Below are 19250 nucleotides of genomic sequence, written 5' to 3' on the forward strand. Positions count from 1 at the left end.
GGCACGCGGTTAAGCCTAAGTGGTTGCCACAGATAGGGCTCAGTAAGCTGGCACAGAATCACAGAAAGCTCAGGGGTCTGAGAGGTCATTCAGGTCACTGGTTTGATTTTCCTGACTCCGAGTAGAATTCTAGGCAGAGATATCAAAAGCAGGTGGGAGCCATGGGTGGTTTGTTCTATTATGTCCTTCATACTCTATCACACAAATTGTCTATAAAACAGGCATTCCTGCTAGGTGTTGAAGAAAAGGTTACTAAGAGCTCAAATTTGGTGGGTGGATGATGGTGGTGAGGGGCTCTCCCATGTCTAAGGCCCCCTTGGTGAACAGTGATGCTCCCTCCATCACATTTCGCATCCCCTCTGGCCCAGAGTTGCTCTGGAATTTGTGCAGGGTATTCTTGGGCCACTGGGACTGACCTGCTTTCGGAACTTCATCCAGGTGCAGGTGATGGGCTGGGTGCCGGCCACCTTACCAAAGAGCTCCACAGACTCTCCTGCTCGCACCTTCTGGTCCTCAGGAAACTGGATGATCTGAGGCGGCATGGCTGGGGGAGGACAAGAGGGAGAGTGAGCTCGAGGAGGAGGGAGCCTCAAATGCTCTGATACCATCTGATGCTTCCGGTCACATTGGTCTGGGACTCCTCTCTCACTTTCCGGAACCTTCAGGGTGAGACTGAGGGCAGTGACCTTTGCTCCACATACCTAGGCTGACGGGCCTGCTAGGTCTGTTGGTCTCTTGATCCTAATTCCAACAGAAGCGACCCATACAGTTTACACAGCATGACTCTCGGTTGGTTGGTTGCTCTGGTATTTGTGATTTCCCCTAATTTTTTGAATCTTGTGTCTTAACTCCTTTCTTAACTATGCAGTGCCTTGCCATCTAACATCCAGGTCACTCTGGCTGACAGGCTCAAACTGGCTCACATCCTCAAACGTCTTTCCATGGAAAACAAACAGTGCTTCCTATGACAGGGACCTACAGAGCAGACCATGAGAACAGCACAGGTGGATCATCTCCACAAGGGCAGACCGGGGGACAGAGCGGTGAGCAGGCTTTATGCCAGGAGAGAAGGAGAAAAGGCAAGTGGTGGAAGAGGGTGGAGGACCCAGACTTGCAGAAACTCAGGGAAAATTCAGCCCAACCACTGCAGAGCTTGAATCCAGGGTCGGGTGTGGTCTCCTGGGACCACATTCCCAGTGATCAGTCTAGCAGAGCAAAGGGAAAACCCCTCACGCCAGATGACTCCCTTGTCCTTAAATGCTGCTGTGACTAATTACCTGCCTTCGGAGGTGTCTTGGGGGCAGGTTTCTTTTTCACAGTTGCGTCACCTGAAACAAAGACATTCACAGGTTATCTTCTGTGTTTTCACAAGGCTCCTAAGTCCTGGAAGGGCGCAGTCTTACCCTCTGGCCGCTCATCCAGACAGAGCCCTCACTTGAATATGCCTTTGGAGACCTTGCAGACTCACATGGACAACCTCACGAGCAAATGAATATCCCTTCTCAGGGGGCCTCCAGAGGGATCCCTGGAACCTCCATAGAGATAAACACTTCAAAAATGCTTAAGTGTCCATTCTCCATTTCAGTGAGGATAATCCCAAACTCACTAACTCTTCTCTTACCCTAACTTTCAGGAAACTCATAAAGGAAATTATGTCAGATAAACTGACTAAATTTAGTCCTTGGTGTGGATCCAAGGGTCTCAGGCTTCCTTTTTGTAACAGACTATGGATTGGTGGCTTTTATTTATTTTTTTAATGTTTGTTGAATGGATCAGTGAATGAATGAACAAATGAAGGAACCAATCAATGGTCCCCTCCATTCTTAAGGCCACACTCTCCAAATAACTCACATAAGATAAATGACCCAAACAGACCAGTTTTGCAGCACAAAACTATTCATTGGTCTAAGTAGTAATATGGTGACTATGCAAAAATATTCCCAACTATCTTCATGGCTTGTTTTCATATTTTTTCCAGGTCCTTGTTCAAAAGTTATCTAACCTACTTATCCAAATGAAAACCTGCATTCACACAAACATCTGTATATGATTGTTTGTAGTGGGTTTATTTGTGATTGTCCAAAACCTGCCCTTCAACTGGAGAATGGATGACTGTGGTACATCCACATGAGGAAATACCACTCACTCACCAACAAAAAGGAACAAACTGATATACACAGCATGATGAATCTTAATGATTCATCCTTCTCTTCCGCTAAGAGAAGAAAAAGGCTATGTACTGTATAACTCTGTTTGTAGGCCGTTTTAGAAAAGGCAAAACTATAAGGACAGAGAAAAGGTGGGCGTGGGAGGGGCTCACTACTGAGGGGCATAAGGACATGTTTTAAGGTGTGAAGCCGTATCTTGGTCATGGTGGTAGTCACAGGACTATAAACATTTGTCAAGGACTGTGCAATAGAACGGGTGAATTTTATTGTGCATAAATTATACCTTAATATGAAAAAGGGGAAAGAGTTGCTTAATCAATGCAATCCTCCTGAACCACTCTACATCAAATAGCTGTGGTTTTATAAGAGATTGTCCTTATTTTTAGGAAGAATATACTGAAGTATATAGGTGTAGAGGATACCATATGTGAAACTTACTTTCAAACTGCTCATAAAAAATAAAGTGCATGTATGTATATGTGTATATGTTTGTGAAGAGGTAGAAGGAAAGATAAGTGGAAAACAGAGAGGAGAGAGAATATATGATAAAGCAAACATGATAAAACATCAGTATTCGAAGAATGTGAGTGAAGGGTATACAAGGATTATTTGTACTAAATAGTACAACTTTTCTCTAGTTCTGAAATTTCAAAATAAAAGTTAAACAGAAAGTTAAACAATGTTTGTCCCATCAACATGATGTAGTTGTTCAAAAGAAGGAGAAAGAGAGAACAGTGTCTGGTGAGATGGCTGGAAGGTGGGACACAGAACAGTGGACCTGAAAGATGATCTTTAAAAAAAATTTTTTTTCTTCATGGTAGCATATTTTCTGTTAACTGACATTTCCAGGCATAATCTTATTTATTTAGCCAGACCATGTGGCATGCAGGACCTTAGTTCTCCTACCAGGGATCAGTCCCTTGCCCCCTACAGTGGAAGCGGAGTCTTAGCCATTGGGCTGCCAGGGAAGTCCCTTGTGATGATCTGACCTGCAGAGAAGAGTCCTATTGATTAGGAACAGAGTGTCTCAGAGTAGAGAGTCCTGTTTATGATGTTTGGTGGAAGATCAGTAGGATGATGTTTGGTGGGAGGTGGCTAGAGCACAGGGCTGGTTTCAGAGAGCAGTGGCATGAAGATGCTGGGAGAATTTAAGAAGATAGAAAACTTCTGTCCCTCAGTCACACTCGTCACATGTCAAGTGCTCACAGCCATACATGGTTAGTGGTTTCCACTGTGCAGATAGAGAGCATTGCAATCATCACAGAAAAATTCTACTGGACAGTTCTGGTCTATAATGAATGTGCGAGTTAGGTCTTTGTTCTGAGTAACAGGGCGTCCTGACTCAAACAAGAGTCCAGCTAGTCTAGAGGACCTCTGGAGGTCTTTCCAATTCCAGGGCATGAGAAAATCCAATTAGGAGGCTATTGCCATACTCTTAGAAGAAACTGATCCAGGTCTGGCCTTGGTAAAGCCTCCAGAAAATAAAATACAAATACGAGATGGAAGAAAATTTAAAAGATTTTAAGGGCTAAACAAGAGACAGGAACAAAGATTCCTCAGGGATTTCTTGCTTGAATAAGTGGGAAAAATTTTTATTGATGCAATAGGGAATTTGGGAGTAAAAGATGAGGAGTTTGGCTTGGTCTAAGAGAATGCGGTTGATAAAAGGGTTTAAACAGTATATAGGCTAGAAGTCCAGGATCAGAATTCTAGAAAGAGTTGGTGGAAGCTGAAAGAGAAAGATTACAGGATCAAACATGCAGTCATTAATGGGAACTGTGAGGATGGGTCAGTTCTTTGGGTGGAAAGTACAGTGAAAGATGAAAAAGGGTCTTATCCGAGGTGATGCCACCAGTAAGGAGCTGGGATGAGGCAGAAGGGCTATGGAGGGACTGTCCCTGAGACCCAGGACGGAGGAGGAAGGGCACTAAGAAGGTACGACCAACATCGGGTGATGCGTGGGCAGGAGAGGCACCGCCACCTCCAGTTTGAGAGGGCAGGATATGGGGTCAGAAGTTGCTCTAGAGGAGATTCTCAAGAAAACAGGTAGTGAGTCAGCTAACCCATCAAGAATTCCCAACATGAGAGGGACACAGAGAGACAGGGTGACAGAAGAGGAAATGTCAAGCTAAGGTTTCTTCTACAGTGAGAGAGAAGAATCCAGATGTGAAAGCAGAAGGCTAGGACTAGGAGAGGAAGAGCCCGGAGATGCTAGGAAGCAAATGCTCCCGGGCACTCCCAGACCCCTCAGAGTGGGCACCAGAGGGGGTACAGAACCCTGGGGATGGGCTGAGCCATGAAGCCCCTGCCCACCTGCACCCAGGGCAGATGGGAAGGGGGAGGGCCCAACTGGAAGACAGTGACCCTTCTGGGAAGGAAAAGGGGGTTCCTCCCAGAGCCAGGACCTGACCTCCTGGGAGCGGGAGAGTGCGGAGGGCTGCTGTTATGGGCTGAGCTGCACCCTGTCCCCCGCTTCCCATTCATACATTGAAGCCCTAAACCCCCAGTACCTCAGAATATGACTATATTTGGAAACAGGAACTTTAAAGAGGTGATTAAATTAAAAGGAGGCTGCTAGGGTGGACCTTAATCCAAGCTGACTGGTGTCTTTATAAGAGAAAATTTGGGCCCATGGAGAGACACCAGGAAGACACGCACAGAGCAAAGGCCGCGTGAGGACACGAACAGAAGGCTGCCCCCTGCAGGCCAAGGCGATAGAGGCCTCAGGAGAAACCGCCTTCAGAACTGTGAGACAACACAGCGCTGACGCTGAGGCCGCCCAGTCTGTGCACACTGGTGGAACTGGGGAGAAGCTCTGGGGGCAGGGTGCCTGCCTCTGGAGCCGTGGGTGAGGAGTTAATAAAGAGGCAAAGATGACATACAGTAAAAGTGAGGACTCCAAAGTTCCCCCTATACTATCTTGGGGCCTGTGGGTAAACTTACATGGCCAGAAGCAGAGCCTGAACTAATATTTGTCTTTCTGTGTTATAGTTAAATATGGTTGAAGGCCAAAGTTTTCTGGTTGTTCAATAAATTTGGAGCATCTCCTGTTTGAATTCATTAGCATCTGAAACTGATTTGGTTCCCATCAGTCACAGCTATTTTAAACATTAACAATGTTCTGTATCCTAGTCTATGTATACTTTAGAGGCCCATCTGCTGAAATTCATTAATATATGTTCTGGGCTTAGGAGAACATGATTAATGGACTAGAGAGCAGAGTTACTGGATTCTAGCACCTGATTTCTTGCAGAGAGCTAGACTCAGCAAGCTGAGTTTCTAATCCATGATGTCATCATCCTTTTTTCACTGGGTTCTTACCCCAACCAAACACAAGTAGGGAACTTCACATTGTTTCCATTTCATGAAAAAGGAGATGGATTTGAATAAAAGTCAGATGTCTTGCTGGGTTCATAAAATGACATGTGGCTGAATTAGAAACAGGACTTAAGCCTTCTGTTGCCCAGCATGTGGCTGCTTTTCTCCTGTTGTCTCCTGACTCCCTTGGACACTCTCCCCCATCCTCAAATCAGGGCCTTAAAACCCTTCTCTGTCTCTTTGCAGAAATGCAATGGGCATAGGCTCTGGCCCTGGACTTGGGTTCAAATATAGCCCTGTTACTCCCTAAGGGGTGTGACTTAAAACTTGCTATGTAACCTCTTGGAGCTTTAGTGTCCCCATTCAAAGAATGTGGGGAGAATAAATAAAATTTGTTGTAAAGAATTAAGCTATGTTATAAAGTTCAGTTCGGTTCAGTCACTCAGTCGTGTCTGACTCTTTGCAACCCCATGAACTGCAGCACGCCAGGCCTCCCTGTCCATCACCAATTCCCGGAGTCCACCCAAACCCATGTCCATTGTGTCGGTGAAGACATAGCATAAAGTACATGTTCCAACACCAGTCTTACCCTCCCCTCCCCAGCTTCTCCCCCGACCATTCTCCTTTCTTCCCCAAACAGATCCCCAAAGGACTTCTCTGTACTTTCCTTCATCTGTTTAGTCCCTGCACTGCTGGCCAGGTCAGCTTTATACCTATATGAGCTCTCTCCTGCTGAGAGAGGCCTCAGTACAGGTAAAATTCTCACCGGTCCAGATGCCCAAACTCTCAGTACCTCTTGGGTCACTAACCAGTTTCTTTTCCTCTGGGTGCTTTCTTCTTATTATCTTACTATTGCTGTCAGCCTTTAGTCCCCCACCTTCTACTCCAACATCCTAAACTTTCTGCATTAGCCACTGTAAGAGAGGAGTTTCACAGAAATAGAAAAAGATGTAACCATCCTTGCAAACCCCATGGTGGCTTCTGGCCACAGGGCCTGTAAGGAGAGCAGAGCATCCTCCTTCTCCTTGCCCAGGGTCTGTCCCTCTCCCAGACAGCCAGTCCCAGGCAGTATACCCCTCCTGGTACAGCACTGCCCCCCAAACTCTCAAGCTCCCCAAACTACCCTAAGCTCCTCTCTTTATCCCTCTGTTTGCTGTCCTCATTTTCCCTGGAGCCCAGACCTCTCTCCTGAGCCCACCCATACATCCCACTACCTGACACCATCTCCCCAGGCACATACTGTAAACCCAACATCTGAAACCAAATGCAGTTCTTCTCCCCACACTGCTGCTCATCTCCATTTCTCCCAAGCCCCCCACCCACCACCCCTGCCCATTTCCAGACACTGACTAACATCTTTCAATTCCATCAACAAAATAACTTCCTTGGTTCCTCTATCCATATCCCCACTGTTACCATTCTAGTCCTCACTGTACCACCTCCCACACTTGTGGTCCCCTGTCCCCACCCTAGTACATCCATCACTCTGGAGCCAAAGTGATCTTTGTCAAAAGCACATCTGATGTCACTCCACTGTTTACACTTTGCCAGTGGCTGCCCATTGCCTCTTAGGATCAAGTCCAACTCATCAGACAAGGGTTTCCGAGATCTGTCCCCAGCTTTCATCTCCAGCCTTCTTTCTAACTCTTGGGGAATACCCTCACCCATGCCTTCTATGCTCAATGGCAGTGGTTCTCAAAATTTAGCCTGCCTGATAATAATCATCCAGGAGAATTACTAAAACCACAGATTCCTGACCTTCCTTGGGGTGTGGATGCTGCTGATCCCTGTGCCTTCTGGGGATACCACTTCGTATACTACACTGAAGGCCTTTCAGTTTCTACAGTGCCAGGCTTTTGCTGTCAGCTCTTTGCTGACTCATTCACATATCACTGCTGCCGGGTGGGTCCCATACCCCTCTGAGGTGGTTTCATCAGCAGTTATCACAAGGCATGGCAACTGCGGAAACCTGCCCCCATTACGCATATACCCTGCAAGTTCCCTGAGGACAGGTACAGGGCCATCATGTTCATCTTCTGTGTCCCCAGGCCTTGCTCAGTACTGGGAACAGGCTAGAAAATACCTTTTAAAGGAATGAGTGGAATCCCCGGGGAACTCTGCTACCACGGAATTTCCTGAGAACACTTCATCACAGCCCTGGGCTCTGATGCTCAGAGATGAAGCCCGTTGGCTTGAATCCTGTGCAACATTCCATGAAAAGGAGAAGGCCCCTAGCTCTGTCACCAATTTAGATCAAAGTGGCCAGGTGCTGAGCCTTCCACCCCAGACAGGAGACTGAGTCTGGAAGAAGTGAAGCAGCCCAATAAAAACATCAAAGTCAAAACACTGAATTTAGAAGCCTCCTGGGAAACCTGGAGCTGGGCTGGAAAGACTAGCTTCCAATCGTGTGGGTAAGGCATCTTTTGCTTTTGCCCCGGCCTGTCCACACCCAGCTAGTCCTGGCCTCATGAACCTTCCTTCTGCCCTGGGAGGGAGGAGGTGAGCACCCCACAGGAGTTTCCACGCTGCTCAGTTTGAAGACACATGAGTCTGTCTCTCCAGTGAATCCATAGAGCAGAAAGATCAGAGTCAGCCATTGAGAGATATTTACAGAGCCCAAAGGTGGATCTCACAGCTTCCAAAGGGTCTGAGATAATGAAGAGCTGGAGGAAACTGGGGAGGTAGTATCAGTAGCCTTGGGTCCAGGGAGGTCCCTGGATCTCTGCCTCTCTGGGGACATTTCCCTTTTTAGGTAGCTAGCTAAAAATAGACATCAAACCCTTCACAATTCCCCAAATAAGCATTCACTTTCTGCCACAAGCTCCTGAAGGGGACACGGGTTGGGTGACATGTGAAGGGAGCACCCACCCTGTGGGCTGTGTCACAGCAGGGGGTGGCGGTGAGGATCTGGGGATGGGGCTAGATCTCACTGTCCTGCACCGGGGCAGGCTCAGGGCTCCAGGGGGCTTTAAACAGCACCCTCGACACTGTCCCCCTCCACCCCCACCCCACACACATCAGGCCCTTTCCAGCCCCTCCTTACAAACTTGTGGAAAAACATTGGTCATTTTCCCAGAATGAACATCTCTGGGCAAATTTCCTGTACACATTCCCTCACAGCAAAGGCCGTCACATAAGATTCCAGAGGAACACTGATCCTCCTGTTACTGCAAACACCCAGCCCCAGGCCGCTGGGACACAGAACATTGGGGCCATTGTGAAAGGGGCAGCCCGCGTGGCCGGGACAGCAGCACGAGCGTTGTCTGACTGGCACCCTCCAGGGCATCCCTGGGAGGACCCACCCTGCCACGGAACTGGCTCGTGGGAGACGACGGAAGAGCAGGGAAGTAGACAGACCCAGCAGCCCAGGGGTGGAAGCACAGGTCCACACACACAGTGTGCTGGAGGGCGGCGTGAGCACCAAGACCAATACTTTGGTTGGGAGTAACCAGGAGTTGGCTCAGCTTTCAAAGACATTCATGGAAATAGCCCCGCTTCTCTCCCAGGGTCCCACAACTTTCCCTGTCGAGCAAGTCTCAATGCCAAGTCTTAACCTCTCCAGCATTTCCTTCCAGCCCTTTGACTCCTGGAGAGCATATTGAAAAGAAAGATGGGATCCTGGAGAAACCCTTCAAGATAATTGGACACTGCTTTTGATACCCAAAAATGCTTTCAAGGTGATTGACTTTTGGTTTCAGGGACAGACACATTCAGGGGACCAAGGCAAAGACATCTAAGAGCATCATAATCTGGGACAGTAGTGAGAGAAGTCAAAGAGACTGGTAAAAGGGGTGAAGCTCAGGCCAAGACCAGGCATAGAACACAAGGGGTGTTCCGCCTTCACCATCTCCAGATCCCAGGAACATGGGAACTGATGAGGACACTTCAAAAGGGAAATACTTACTATATCCCTATTTCAGACCAGCCCCTGAAATTTCAGAGATGGACAGGCCTTGGTTCCTATTCCCTAATCGTACATGTGCCCTATGGATGTTTCTGTCTTTTCTAAAAGATCATCAGCTTTACAGACTGATAGGAGGAATCCCTGGGCCTGTTATCACAGTGCCTCTCTGTATTTTCTTTTTCTTTTTGGCCACACTACGTAGCAAGTGGGATCCTAAACCAGGGATCCTGGTTCCTAGACCAGGGATTGAACCCGAACCCTCTATGTTGGAAGCTCAGAGTCTTAATCACTGGATCCTGCCTCTCTGTATTTTTCTTAAGCCATTCCTTAAGCCCCAGCAATGTCTCTTTCACACAAAACTCGTCAGATCCCCTCCAGCTGGAATACCCTAAACCTGGACCCCATGCATACAGCCTCCCTCCTGTCTGGATGTCTCTGTTGCCGTGTGTTCACACTTGCTGGAGCTTCCACTTTCCACACACCAGATGATGCGAAGGGCTTTAGCCAACCCTGCTTCACTCCAAAGAAAAGCATTCTATTGAATGGCCTGATGTCAGAGCTAGAAAAGGCCTGGGGTCAGTTGGAGAAAGTCCCCACTTGACACTGTAGAAGGAGGAGGGGCTTTGACCAAGGTCAAGGCCACATTCACAGAGGCAGAACCAAGAACCTTCACTCTCTGCTCTCCACCCCAAGGGCTGTCTGGTGGTACCTTGTGCCTGAGTGCTGGCCCAGCATGGGCCACACACAGTAAAGGGGCATCTGGAGGTCCGACAAGTAAGGTTGTTGCAGCCCCCCACGTCCCCACACCCCCACAGGTGGAAGATGTTTTTCCCCCAGCCCACGCTCCTCTCCTGTTCCTTCTTCAAAGGTGGGAGACAACCCTCTCTGGGCTGGAGATGTGCGTAAAGTTTTCCAGGAGTGCAGACACTACATTTCCATCAGGAGGGGGGAAAGCGGCCAGAAAGAAGAATGCACAATTGACAAAAGTCAAATATGGGACTGTGGGTTAGACAGTATCAGTTCAGTGTTAGATGTCCTGATTTTAAGAACTGCATTGCGGTTATATTCTTAGAAGATACACAATAAGACATTTAGAGGTCAAGGGCGTGATGTCTATTTGTAGGCAGTATATATATTTGTCTCTACGTGAAAGTGAAAGTCGCTCAGTCTTGTCTGACTCTTTGCGACCCCATAGACTATACAGGGGGAATTCTCCAGGCCAGAATACTGGAGTGGGTAGCCACTCCCTTCTCCAGGGGATCTTCCTAACCCAGGGATCGAATCCAGGTCTCCCACATTGCAGGCAGATTCTTTACCAGCTGAACCACAAGGGAAATCCATCTCTATATGGTGAATGGTGAATATGTATGACTAGATATAGCATATATATGGTATTATAAATATAGATATGAATATTTGATGAATGGTGTATGAATGCAGAGTTCCAAAGAATAGCAAGAAGAGATAAGAAAGCCTTCCTCAGTGATTAATGCAAAGAAATAGAGGAAAACAACAGAATGGGAAAGACTAGAGATCTCTTCAAGAAAATTAGAGATACCAAGGGGACATTTCATGCAAAGATGGGCTCGATAAAGGACAGAAATGGTATGGACCTAACAGAAGCAGAAGATATCAAGAAGAGGTGGCAAGAATACACAGAAGAACTATACAAAAAAGATCTTCATGACCAGATAATCACGATGGTGTGATCACTCACCTAGAGCCAGACATCCTGGCATGTGAAGTCAAGTGGGCCTTAGAAAGTATCACTACGAACAAAGCTAGTGGAGGTGATGGAATTCCAGTTGAGCTATTCCAAATCCTGAAAGATGATGCTGTGAAAGTGCTGCACTCAATATGCCAGCAAATTTGGAAAACTCAGCAGTGGCCACAGGACTGGAAAAGGTCAGTTTTCATTCCAATCCCAAAGAAAGGCAATGCCAAAGAATGCTCAAACTGCCACACAATTGCACTCATCTCACATACTAGTAAAGTAATGCTCAAAATTCTCCAAGCCAGGCTTCAGCCATATGTGAACCATGAACTTCTTGATGTTCAAGCTGGTTTTGGAAAAGGCAGAGGAACCAGCAATCAAATTGCTAACATCCGCTGGATCATGGAAAAAGCAAGAGAGTTCCAGAAAAACATCTATTTCTGCTTTATTGACTATGCCAAAGCCTTTGACTGTGTGGATCACAATAAACTGTGGAAAATTCTGAAAGAGATGGGAATACCAGACCACCTGACCTGCCTCTTGAGAAATCCGTATGCAGGTCAGGAAGCAATAGTTAGAACTGGACATGGAACAACAGACTGGTTACAAATAGGAAAAGGATTACTTCAAGGCTGCATATTGTCACCCTGCTTATTTAACTTCTATGTAGAGTACATCATGAGAAACGCTGGGCTGGAAGAAACACAAGCTGGAATCAAGATTGCCAGAAGAAATATCAATAACCTCAGATATGCAGATGACACCACCCTTATGGCAGAAAGTGAAGAGGAAATAAAAAGCCTCTTGATGAAAGTGAAAGTGGAGAGTTAAAAAGTTGGCTTAAAGCTCAACATTCAGAAAACGAAGCTCATGGCATCTGGTCCCATCACTTCATGGGACATAGATGGGGAAACAGTGGAAACAGTGGCAGACTTTATTTTTTTTTGCTCCAAAATCACTGCAGATGATGACTGCAGCCATGAAATTAAAAGACGCTTACTCCTTGGAAGGAAAGTTATGACCAACCTAGATAGCATATTCAAAAGCAGAGACATTACTTTGCCAACAAAGATCCGTCTAGTCAAGGCTATGGTTTTTCCTGCGGTCATGTATGGATGTGAGAGTTGGACTGTGAAGAAGGCTGAGCACTGAAGAATTGATGCTTTTGAACTGTGGTGTTGGAGAAGACTCTTGAGAGTCCCTTGGACTGCAAGGAGATCCAACCAGTCCATTCTGAAGGAGATCAGCCCTGGGATTTCTTTGGAGGGAATGATGCTAAAGCTGAAACTCCAGTACTTTGGCTACCTCATGTGAAGAGTTGACTCATTGGAAAAGACTCTGATGCTGGGAGGGATTGGGGGCAGGAGGAGAAGGGGACGACAGAGGATGAGATGGCTGGATGGCATCACTGACTCGATGGACGTGAATCTGAGTGAACTCCGGGAGTTGGTGATGGACAGGGAGGCCTGGCGTGCTGCGATTCATGAGGTCACAAAGAGTTGGACATGACCGAGCGACTGAACTGAACTGTATATATATGAGTTTATACATAATGACAAAACAATAGGACAAAATGTAAATAATGGAAGTTTCTTATACTGTTCTTGCACCTTTTCTGTAAATTTGAAATTATACCAGAATAAAGTTATTAAAAAAATTCCCATTGAGAGGCATGCAGCAAAGACCCTGACAGGTCTCAAGAACCAGGAAAGCATACCAGCTGTCATCTTTTTCTCCCTGCAGCTCTGAGGGCAGTCAGACCCGTGTCCCCTGGAGGATGGTGCCTCCGCTGTTTGGATAGCACAAGGATGGCCCTGAGACTGTGGAAGGCACAGACTGGTGTGGGGGGAGTGTGGGTCAGGGTTGCCCTCACAGTGCCCACATCTTACCAGCTGCCAGACTCTGGGCAGGGCAGTTTAGCTCTCAAGGCTCAGTTCAGCTCATCTGTAAAATGGAACAACTAATCGTAGCTCAGTGGAATGAGACTTGCCCGAAGCAACACAGACCGAGTGTCTAAGATGATGCCTGCTACATAGGTGCTCAGGAAAACTCTTGTCTGGTGCGATGGGCGGATGACTGAATCAGAGGCCCTTGTGATCTTCTGTAGCACTTGCGCATTTCTCCCTCTAGTCTTTCCTCAATAAGAGGAATGTTATTCCTCATCAACCAAACCACATTTCTCTCCTCATCTGTAACCTGGCTCACCATCTCCCTCATTCAGAAATCTTTCCTCACTTCCCAAATCTGACAGCCTCCTCACTTCTGTACTTGTGAGCTGGTTGTCCAGCAGGTTAACTTGTACTTCCACCAGTTTTCTCTCATCCAGCCCCTTGGGTTTGGGCAAATCAGCTTGGCTTTTCCCCCATGTTCCCCAGAGCTTGGCTGCAGCGGTGGCCCCAGGGACTCTTAGGCAATGTGTGGACGAGGACCATCTATTCTCATAGCTGACAGCTCTTCACAGGACCAAACACTCAAGCTGGGAAGGGGAGGCCACCAGACATGCATCTGGCCACCATCTGTTTGACAAGGAAACCACTCAGCTTTCCCTTGGCCACTGGAGGAAAGATGTATTTCCTGGTTACATTAGGTACTTCCCAGTCCTAGACAAAAATGAATACACATACACAGCCAGACCACTCAACGACATGAGAATCTGGGCTTTCTCATGGAATCAGAAATGCCTGGGGCAGAGGATGGCAATGCTAACAGAATAAGACAAGTTGAAGAGGTGCACAGACTGCGTAATTCCACTTCTGTGGGAAAAAATTCAACTGATGTATTTGCATGTGTATATAAGAATATTTATAAAACAGTAATTGTGAATATATTTAAGCAGGTGAGTAGGATTAGGGTAAGATGAAAGAGGGCTTTCATGTTGCACTGGGTAAACTTCTGTACTATTCAAAATATTTGAACAAGAAGACAGGCATATTTAATGTATGTAATTAAAAAATAATGCAAATTATCCCCCAAAGTAAGAAAAGAACTCGGGATGCAGCCCTGAAAGACATCCCCTTCATTTCCTGTCTTGGGCAGCTACCTTCTCAGGAGCCTCCTGGGAAGGGAGCCCCAGGGTAGTGCGCAGGTACCCTGGGAACTTGCAGGTTTCTGAAGGAATCACCCCGCTAATGCTCTCAGCATCCCAGCGGGTGACGGCTGGGGTAATGAGGGGGCAGGGGTCGTGGGCCAGCAAAGAGATTCAGCGTGGCCATTACCATACATGGAGACACACACTTCCATCCTTTTGGGAGTAAGACATCTGTCTGTGACTCCAACTTGAAGACTTTTCTACACAGAGTGAAATTTCCCTTCAGCAGACAAGCGATGTTGGCTGGAGTTAATGCTATCACAGATGTGTGTGTCTGCTAGGGAGAGAAAGCACTTTCAGCCAGCCCTGCCCCTCCTGTTAAGCAGCACTGCCCGCTGAGCCCCATTCCCTGAGCCCTCTGCAGGGGAAAGAACCATGGGGTTCAGCCTCTACCAAGAGCATCTTGCTCCCTCTGTAAAGGCGGGTGCTGGAAGACCCTGAGGACCTGGGCCTGAGGAGCCCCCAGGTGCTTCCACATTTAAGGGAGGCAGTAGAGAAGACCTGCTTCTGCTTTCTCAAGACCAGCGGAGCAAGAGCACCAGGCTTCCCTCTGGAGCAGCTGCTCGCCAGCCTGACTGGCAGCACCTTGGGAGGGCCCAGGAGCTGAAACAAATACTGAAGCTGTCCACCACCAGAGGAGGCTCTGATCCAATGAGTCTGGGGTACAGCAGGCAGCAGCATTTTTAAATGGTCCCTAGGTGAATCTAATATGCAGCCAGGGTTGCAAGCCCCTTCCCTAGAAGTGCATGATGACAACTCGACCGGGGTTTTCTGAAGACTTCTCAAGGCCACAAACCCACGAGGCTGCTCACTGTCTCCAGCTTGTGTCTCTCTTTCACAACTCTGCTCCCACCCCACCTCCCTTCCCTGGGGATCTCATTGGAATGGATGTGCCAGGGCGGAGGACAGAAGACTGCTGGCCTCCCAGCTGGAACCCCAGGGATCCCTGCTTCTGCCCCTACGAGGGAAGAACAGTCACTCAGACCAGTTCACTGCCACTTGGTGCTCTTCTAAGAGCCCACGGCTCTCCTGCTGATTTGCTCCCATAACCAAGAGCACAGGCCCAAGTCAGAAGGTAAAATCACTAACCCCGTCTCACCAGGTTTTTTAAAAGAATTGTTTCTGCATTTCCAACAACTCATTAAATGCCTACTTTGGATACTCAGAGGCTCCTGGGTAGTTAGATATCCATGAGAAATTATCGCTCCAGTTCGGTTGGCACAGCATACTGCAGGCTGAGAGGGCCCCCTGACAGCCTAGCTGGTATGTGCATGAGGAACCCAAGCTCCTCACTGGGGAGGGATATATGTTGCTTTGATGAGATGCAAATAAAACTAAGTTCCAGAACACTGCCTTGTAATGGAAAAGTGGAGGCAGCCTGTGAATTACCCTCGCTCACTTCCCTTGTTAGCACAGGTATTCAGGACTTTGTCTTGTCTTTTGCTGTTTAAAACACAGAAAGAGCATGTTGGGATGTCCAGGAAACCCCATACCTCCTGTTAACATTGGAGCTTTCAAGGCAAAGTTCTAACAAAATTAGACAATAGTTCATCAGTAGGGGAAGCCAGGAGAAGTCAATGGCACCCCACTCAGTTACTCTTGCCTGGAGAATCCCTGGAGAATCCCAGAATTCTTGCCTCCAGAATCCTGGAGAATCTGGACAGAGGAGCCTGGTAGGCTGCAGTCCATGGGGTCGCTAAGAGTCAGACATGACTGAGCGACTTCACTTTCACTTTTCACTTTCATGCATTGGAGAAGGAAATGGCAACCCACTCCAGTGTTCTTGCCTGGAGAATCCCAGGGATGGGGGAGACTGGTGGGCTGCCGTCTCTGGGGTCGCACAGAATCAGACATGACTGAAGCGACTTAGCAGCAGCAGCAGCAGCAGGGGAAGCCAGGGCTGCATTATGATCTTTGTGGACTCTAAGCACCTTTGCCTTTCAAGGCCCCTTCATTCATTAAAGAAAAAATATATATATCTGTATATATGTAAGTTACATTTTATAACTGCATTGGTATAAAGATGAATATTAATATTAAAAATTAAAACATCTTCTTTGATCTAAAAGTTAATTTTCTTCCTAATTTTATAAGATATTGAAACATTTTTGTGGGACTGTAAAAGCCCCCCCATAAGATGAGGGGGTCCTGGAAGAGGCCGAGATTCAAAAAGAGGGAGAAAGCTGTGCAGAGTCACAGAAAAAGCCCCATTCCTGCTCAGCTGTTTAGACCACAGCTGCAAGCTGATTCCAAAAGATGTGGGTAAAGCTCTTCTACGAACAGGTCATAGCACCGTCATCCTGAAAGGCGCACCCCTGAGTTGGCCCAGTCACCTTAGAAAGTAGGAGGGAGGAGGAGACAGACATGTCACTGTGACACTGGGAAGGAGACAGCCTTCTGGCAGAAGTGGGTGCTGAGTACTACGGGGGCTCACAGGAGAGAAGAGCTCCTTTCAGCCACAGCAAGTACAAACTCAGGGATGAGACGGCTTTTCCGTGGGAGTCTGTCTGAAGACAGAGATGCCCAAGCAAAGGCACGAGGGGAGGAGCACAGGGCTGGCTGGAGCGTGCCGAGGAGCTCAGCTTGCCTTGAGGATAAAACACGGGAAAGGAGCTGGGAGCAGGGCAGCACTCAGATGGGAAGGCTGAGGTGCGATGTCAGAAAGTGTGTGCACGTGTGGCAGGCGTGCCAGGGTGGCCACCTGGAAAGGTTCACTCATACAGGGCTGGTGGGCTCTGTGGGCGACTGGGGACTCCAGCTGGGATTGATCTGGTCAGAGCCCCCCTTGAGAAGGTGCATCTGGCAGGAAAGACAGCTGAGAGAGACTAGGGGATGGTCTCCCAGGGGTCTTGGTGGGAAGCAGAAGGGGCCTGACTGGGGCTGACAGAGGACACGGATATCCTTCGGCCAGAAGACATGGGAGGGATGAAGAAGGGTCACCAGGGGCTCATGGGGTACCAGGGTGAGCACAGGGGCCAGGCTCTGCAGAGCACGGGCAAGGCAGTGGCGGCCCTTGGTCCTGGGCTTGCCTGGAAGAGCTGAACAGGTACTTACTTTCTGTTCCTAGCACTGGAGGAAGAGAGCTCTTCGGCCTCCGGGCTTTCATCTCCGGGGCCTTGGCATTTTCGCTGGTGGGGGCATCTGGAACTAAATGGGAACAACAAACATGAGTCGGCAGCCGCCCAGGGAAAGAAGCAGAAGAGACGTTGCAATAAAAATCCCACCTCCACCACCCACCACGATAGTCCTCCCCACCCTGCTCCACTCAGAGGGCCCTTCGTGCTACGGGGCAGATGGCACCTGGGCTGGCATCAAGAGCACCAAAGACGGAGCAGTTGTGCCACCAGGCCTTATACATCAAGTGCAGAGCAAAGTCCCCCTGAAGATGGATGGACAGGCCTCTCTGGGAGCTGGTGAGCATTTCCACCTCTGCTGTGGGTGCGGGCCAGCAGAACCGCATCAGCAGGACCCCTCTGCTCACCCAGGCACCGCCTTTCCCTTCACTGGGTCTTAACCCACTTGGGCTAAACATTCTGGACTTCCAGAAGCCTGCTCTGTACAGAGAGGTCTCTTAAACAGAGGAAGCAAGGCACAGGGTGGCTGCCCCTGGGCTCATGATCTGGAGGGGTCTTGAAGCCTCCATGTTCTCTAACTCCCTTGGAACAAGGGCACTGACAGTCAGACCTCCAGATCAGATGGAGGCCTCTGAGCTGGCAGTCGGCATGCCTCACTCGCTCTGGACTTGGACCTGTCATGGGGGCTTCTGCACTCTCCCCAAAGCAGACCCAGTGGAACCCCGCAGCGGTAGCCTCTGGGCAGAGCTGAAATGCTACATGACTCCTCAGGCCTGTCCTCCACTATCCCTCTTCACGTTCATGCCAAGTGTGGATGATGCCAGGGGAAGCCCTCCCTTGGCAGCAGGGCGTCAACTACAAACTGGCATTTGCCATGGGCTCTTGCCATCTACCTCCACAAAGATTCAATAGGTGCTGCTGACCTCCAATACCTCCCGAAAGAATTTCAGAGGGGAGAGCAGAGCCGAGGCAATCTGCGTTCTGGAAGGGCAGTGGGTAGGAAACGCACAGGACACAACTTCAGATAAACATACTTTCAGGAGCAAATTTTAGGAGCCCAATTCTTGTATCTCCTCATATCTAGAAAAACACTAAAAATCCTTCATGGTGATGACGGTTTCTCGTGACTAGCACAAGCTTCACGAGACTAGCAGAAACCTTCTGGAAAAATATGTGCTTGATTGCATGTATTCACCCTTCACCAAAATTTCATATATACTTACCTTTCCGCCCCTATCTCTTTGGAGTGGTTTCTCAGAGCTATCTGAGGTGTTGTCTCCTGGGTCATGGTCCTCATTTTGCGCTAAATAAAGCTTAACTTGCAACTCTCACGTTACGCTTTTTTTTTTTTTTTTAATTGCCAAGGATAACATGGTGCTAGGCTGGGCTGAGTGGAAAAGGAAAAGGCCCTCACTGGGCCTTAAAGAGACCAGACTGGAGCAAGTTGCAGGGAAACTGCCCGCGGACCAGGATAAGAAGGAGCTGGCTGTGCTGTTATCACTAGGTTCCAGCATTTTCCCCACAAGGAACTCCCTTCAGAGGCCGTGCTAGGAGGGAGCCTCCCCCACTCAAAGCCCCTTCCTGTGCATCCTCTTCCTGCCCCTGAAGAGGAAGCACGAGGGAGAAAGGAGCGGGTGGGACTTTCCAGCTGAGGCTTGGCCACATTCCTGTGGCTTGGCTGGTGAGGAAGGGCCATCTCCCGGTCCCTCCTCCAAGGTGGGGCAATCCTGGCTGCTAACACGTGCTCTCCCCTAGACTGGACACTAGGGTCTCTGGCGGGTGGGCACATAAGCACAGAACTAGGGGCTGGGCGCGTACGATTCCCCGGCATGCAGACTCAGTGCTCCTCTCAGGATGCATTGCTCCTTCTAGATGGCGTTGGGTTCCTTTCCTGCTCTAGAATGTGGGTCTCTCCCTATGTATTCCTTTACATCAATAGGCTTCCTTCCTAAACCAAGGCCAGCCCACTCTTTGTTACCTGGGT

The 19250-nt window shown here is 48.5% G+C and overlaps 1 protein-coding gene across 5 annotated transcripts in view; it reads right to left on the reverse strand.

The window, feature by feature from the left end:
- MYLK (myosin light chain kinase) overlaps nucleotides 1-19250 on the reverse strand; it is a 281600-nt gene that overhangs the window by 54276 nt on the left and 208074 nt on the right. For all 5 annotated transcript variants that reach the window (XM_061408285.1, XM_061408344.1, XM_061408131.1 and 2 more), the window contains 3 exons: nucleotides 17247-17339; nucleotides 1278-1328; nucleotides 417-544 (listed from right to left, as the gene is read on the reverse strand). In XM_061408285.1, coding sequence (XP_061264269.1) covers nucleotides 417-544; nucleotides 1278-1328; nucleotides 17247-17339 — 272 coding nt within the window. The remainder of the gene's footprint in view (nucleotides 1-416; nucleotides 545-1277; nucleotides 1329-17246; nucleotides 17340-19250) is intronic.

This window comes from Bos javanicus, chromosome 1, assembly GCF_032452875.1.
Source record: "Bos javanicus breed banteng chromosome 1, ARS-OSU_banteng_1.0, whole genome shotgun sequence".
Classification (NCBI taxonomy): domain Eukaryota; kingdom Metazoa; phylum Chordata; class Mammalia; order Artiodactyla; family Bovidae; genus Bos; species Bos javanicus.